At 43.2% G+C, this 4,913-nt stretch overlaps 1 protein-coding gene across 1 annotated transcript in view; it reads right to left on the bottom strand.

The window, feature by feature from the left end:
- Window positions 1-2,336: 2,336 nt before the first annotated feature.
- BST1 (bone marrow stromal cell antigen 1) overlaps window positions 2,337-4,913 on the bottom strand; it is a 29,322-nt gene continuing 26,745 nt past the window's right edge. Inside the window, exon 9 of the mRNA XM_050338415.1 lies at window positions 2,337-3,776. Within this exon, the coding sequence (XP_050194372.1) occupies window positions 3,749-3,776 (28 nt within the window). The 3' untranslated portion in view covers window positions 2,337-3,748. The remainder of the gene's footprint in view (window positions 3,777-4,913) is intronic.

Below are 4,913 nucleotides of genomic sequence, written 5' to 3'. Positions count from 1 at the left end.
GGGCACCCCGCCCCGGGCCGGCCCCGGCGGCAGCCCGGGAGGCCGGGCTGACCCCCGCCCGCCCCGGGTCACCGCCCGGGGAGGGCTCGTCTGCCCGCGGGGTCCGGCGGAGCCCGGCCGGGGGCGCAGGGAGCGCTCGGTGCGGCCGCTCCCGTCCCGCCGCCCCCGCCCCGACGGACCCCGCCGTGCCGATGGTTTCAAGAGCAAAACGAGGGCTTTTCGGGGCGGGAAGGTGAGAGCCTGCCCGCTGTTTGCCCTCTGTTGCTCACTTTGCCGTGACCTCCCCGAGTTACGCTTCGGGAAATTATCAGCGATAACGCGCACAAGTGAACCCCAGGAAATTATTCGTAAAGCTCCCGGAATCCTTGTTCAAATAACGATCCCTTTGCAGCGATGTGGTCTGGCTGATGTGTGAGTAAAAGATGAATTCAAGTCACCCCAAGTTTGTTTGTTCTAAATTTATTTGTTTGCAAATGACAGGTGTTGAATCTGACTTCGCTGAAGGCAAGAAGGCAATTACCAACTTTGCAGTAGCCATAGAAACGTAGTTCATCGGCACACAATGGGCTATTTTACTTCTCTCTCTTGCCCATAGGCTCGAATTAGTTGTCAAATTAATTCTAAGACAAGTGTGTACATTGTGGATGTTTGAGGCTACGTGAAATGGTCTAAGGAAGTATTAAGTGTTCTCTGCAAGAAGTTAGTTCCTTATTGTCCTCTCCAAATAGGGTGATTCTATTTCCTTAGTCAAAAAGCCAACACAAAATAAGACTCAAATCTCAAAATCTAAACAAAATACGGAGTGTTAGAATGTTGACTATAAATCATTAATAACTTTTTCATTATTGCTTACCAAGCATCTCTCTTTAGCAGACTGTCTGTAAAAAAAGGCTTTTGTGACACATCTCAGTCAGGCCTGAGAAGTTCTGAAAGAACTGAGAAATGCTGTGCTCTAACCAAAGCTTGCACTGGCAAGTGGTCTGCTAAGCACATGGTATGAATTTTTCTGATCCTGTTTTCCCAGAAATCATGCAAACTTTGCAGAATTGAAACCTCTGTTTTGAAGTGACATACCAAGCTGTCAGACCAGAAGTGGTCAGCCAGTTACAACAGTGTCATCTTTTCATAAGAGAAATAACAACTGTTCTCTCTTTATGACACTGCTTGTTGCAAGAAGATCTGTAGGAGACAGGTCAGAAAGAATTAGCTCATAAAGGAAGTTTTTCCCCATATTCCTTACAGTAAGCACATAGGTTTTGCCTTGGCAGGTTTGGTTGATTTTTCTTTATTTGTTCCTGGTTTCATCATCCTGTAAATATGAACGTAAGATATTTACAGCTGAACTTTGTAGTACTTTCTTATATACAAGAGAGGTTCTTTGGTTTATTTTTCAATTTATTTTTTTAAAGTGTTTTTGACTTGTGCTTTTTAGTTTCATTATCTAAGCAAATACCATGTTGGAAAAATCAGCTAGTTAACCTAAGCAGTTTATGCAGTAGTGCTGCAATCTCTTTGTGCTCTGGGCATTGATCATCTATAGCTTCAGTAAGCCCAGGAGTCACTTTTAGAGTGGAACAGTGGAATAATTAATTTAAAACTTTTAAACCCCACTAATTTTAAGTAGCCTGATTTGTGCAAACTTTTTTTCTTCTCATTGATTCACCAAGAATTAATAGCTAAATAAGGTGAGTGTGGACTCAGTGGCTCTGGAAGGTGTCCTCACTGCTGATTTGGTAACACCTCGAACTACATAAGGAGTGTCAAAGACAAGTAAATGTCAAGCCTCCTTTCAGCAATCCTTGGCAGCCTAATCAAGATGAATAAATAGGACAAGCAGACTTGAGCAAGCAGCAGAAACGACAGTAAAAACACATGCTCCCAGTGCTTCAGAAGATGGTATAGTTTCCCAATATGAATGTGAGCATGAAATCGCTCCTTGCAAACTTTCTGGCCCTAGAGTATTTCCCCGAGAGGCATAATTAAGATAATAACACTGCCTCAGCAAAGAATAGATGAAAGAGTATTCCCTAAATGGGATGTGAAGAACCAACAGAAGAAAAAGTGAAATGAGGCATGATGAAGGGAGGTGAAAAGCAGTGTGTTTTGCAAGGGTCTTGCATCCCCTTAGGTCTGTGGAGTGAGCTGGATTCCACTTTTTCCTAAGCAGATGACCTTAAGATGGCTGACTTTATTCCACAGGAATTTAGTACTGTAAACAGGACCCTATGGAAGCCCAAATTTAGGATTTCCCCTCCAACTGCAGTAAAGGGCTCATGGATCTGTATTCCTCTTGAACTGTTTTGCTAGGGCTTGTTATGTTTTCCGTAAGGAAATCACAGGTTTTGAAAGTCCTGTATCTCATAAACTGATAGCTAAGTTTTGGAGTCCTCTAAGCTGTGTGAATTTCCAAGATAACAAATCTAAACGAATCTTATCAAGGTGTGTACACTTTTTTTTACACTAAATCTTTGCTTGAGATGATTAGAAAGTGGGTATAAACGATAGAAGACAGAAATACTTCAGGAACCTAATTGCCACCCTCTTCTTTTACACCATGTATTTCAGCAGGGAACTTCAAAAGAATGGGCCTGTATTACACACAATTTATCAGACAGCATAGGAGTATTGTAAGAGAAAAGCAACAAGCTCCCACTGCTACCTGCAAGTTCTCTGGATGGTATTTTTGAGGCAACTAGGGATAACAGATTTTCCACCAGCTATTCCCAAGGCCTGATCACTCAAAAGTTTGATTTATCCTTTTCTTTTTTTACTGGCACCCAAAGCACGGCTGAGGACAGACAAAATCCTTCATGGTAGAAATTGCTGGTAAAAGGTGGTTTGCAGCTGGTGGGACTAATCTTTCCAAAACAACCACAATACTCACAGTGCCACTAAACACTCCCAGTCTTGTGGACACCTGTAATTACTGGCTGTCACTTCTAAGCAGAACTTACGAATGAGAGAATTTGAACTGAAAAGAGCAGAAGCTGTTATAATAATTAAAGAAATTATATCTTTCCCGGCTTTTCTTGGAATAGCAGTGACTTCTCATCAGTGACAGTCATCTTCTCATTGCTTCCCAATTTCACAGGCCAAATGCTGTTGTATAACATTTAGAGAAGGTTTGAGATGAACACTGAAAATAAAGTGATAAATAAGGAATAAGGAAACCAGCTAGCACAAAGTGACAGCTGTGAAGAGTGTGCCATTTCTAACCACACACACCAGCTCCTGTGAAAAAAGCCTTCTTAACTCACTGTGTGGGCATCCAGTTCAGCTCTTCTTTCTTTCACCTCCTCTGCAGGCACTGTAAAAATGTAAATTTTCCTGGTGAGCTGTGCCCTGAGCTCAGTGCATGAGCACCTGCAGGATACAGGAGTTATTCAACCTGTGAGGTTTACTGTGTTTTCCTGGTGGCAGCTCCCACTGCACCTAACCTAGAGCTACAGACACTGACAGACAATGCCTTAACTGTGAACCTGCACTAGTGACCATCTAAAGGACACGAAAAACGTCCCACTTGTGTCTTCTGCAGAGCTACATCTGCTGCTGTGAACACAGGCTGCATTATATCCTGTTTACCAAATGAGCTGCCTGGAGATGGTCTGAGCACCACCATTCCCTTCCCGACCCCAGACCTTTTCTTGCTCATCACCTCGTTGATGGTAGCCAGTTGTCTTCTTCAACAAGGTGGTGTTGTCTTGATCACTTTATTGTTACACTTACAACTCTTCAGACCTCTGAGATTTCAGTTCTGAACTCTTCTTCTAGTTATCCTGAAAAATTGTAGAGTAATTAGTTGTGCACCAGTCATCAAAACAAAGAATGCTTTCTATGTATGTGTGGGCATTTACACTGAGTCATTGCTACTGCGTTTTGTGTGAGGGGGCTCCTAAACTATTTTGTTGGAAAAATCAGTAATTCCTTAATTGCTCCCTGCCTCTGAGTCACTAATGGTCACTTCTGAACATGCTAACACACTCATGTTTAAGCACCCAGGACTTTTCAGTGCAAACAGAAACACCATTAGATCTTAGGCATCCTTACATTTAAGAATTATTGGATAGACAGTGGTGTGAAACTACTTTCTCAAGCCCAGATACCTATGTTATTCATAAATGTGACTTTGCACTCTCTGGGTGTTCTGAATATGGCCACTTTATTCTTATTTTTACTGTAAGTGAGGATATCATAATCAGGAGAGGTAGGGGGATGGACCATTGCCATTACCTGCTGTTGTACTTGTTACCACTTGGGTAGGAGATATACCATGTCTCATCACTGTTATCACTGTATCTAGTTGTGGATGTATGCACATTGCTCCATGCTGATGGCACATTTTGGGGTTAACCCCCCTTACAGCATGTAGGTTTGAAACTACAAAGTCATCTAGGCTGCTTTAAGCACAAGTTCTCTGTAGAGTGCTACAGGCAAGAGCAGACCCACCTGGCCTGTTAGGTTAATGGTTGGACTCAATGATCTCAGAGGTCTTTTCCAACCTAAATGTGATCTTATGACCACAGGGCAAAAGGCTTGAGCTGCCAGATCTGGGGTGCAGGAAATCATCCTGGAAAATGGCACTGATGAGTCATTATTTGTAGTTTACCCACTACAGGCTGCTGGGGCTTTCCATCTCTTTCATTTGTATCACTTGTAAGCAGCCTGCTTTTCCACGTGGAAGTGAATTCATTTTGTTTCAGCAACCCGGTTGCTGAGGGGTTTGGGTGGGGAGAGTGCTAGATAAGCCCATGCTGACAAGCACAATGCCTGTCTCCTCTCAATAATGCAGCCTGCTCTCTCAACTGGAAAGTACTATTCTTTCCCTATGCATTCTCATACAAGGAGAGTGTGGGAGGACCAAATGTCACCACTGTGCCTCGTAGCTTTTGTCGGTGACCTTTTTACTGCCCTAC

This window comes from Myiozetetes cayanensis, unplaced genomic scaffold, assembly GCF_022539395.1.
Source record: "Myiozetetes cayanensis isolate MyiCay16 unplaced genomic scaffold, myiCay2020 scf7, whole genome shotgun sequence".
Taxonomy (NCBI): domain Eukaryota; kingdom Metazoa; phylum Chordata; class Aves; order Passeriformes; family Tyrannidae; genus Myiozetetes; species Myiozetetes cayanensis.
The sequence above is the reverse complement of the archived record's forward strand: the minus strand, read 5'-3'. Positions and strand labels throughout refer to the sequence as shown.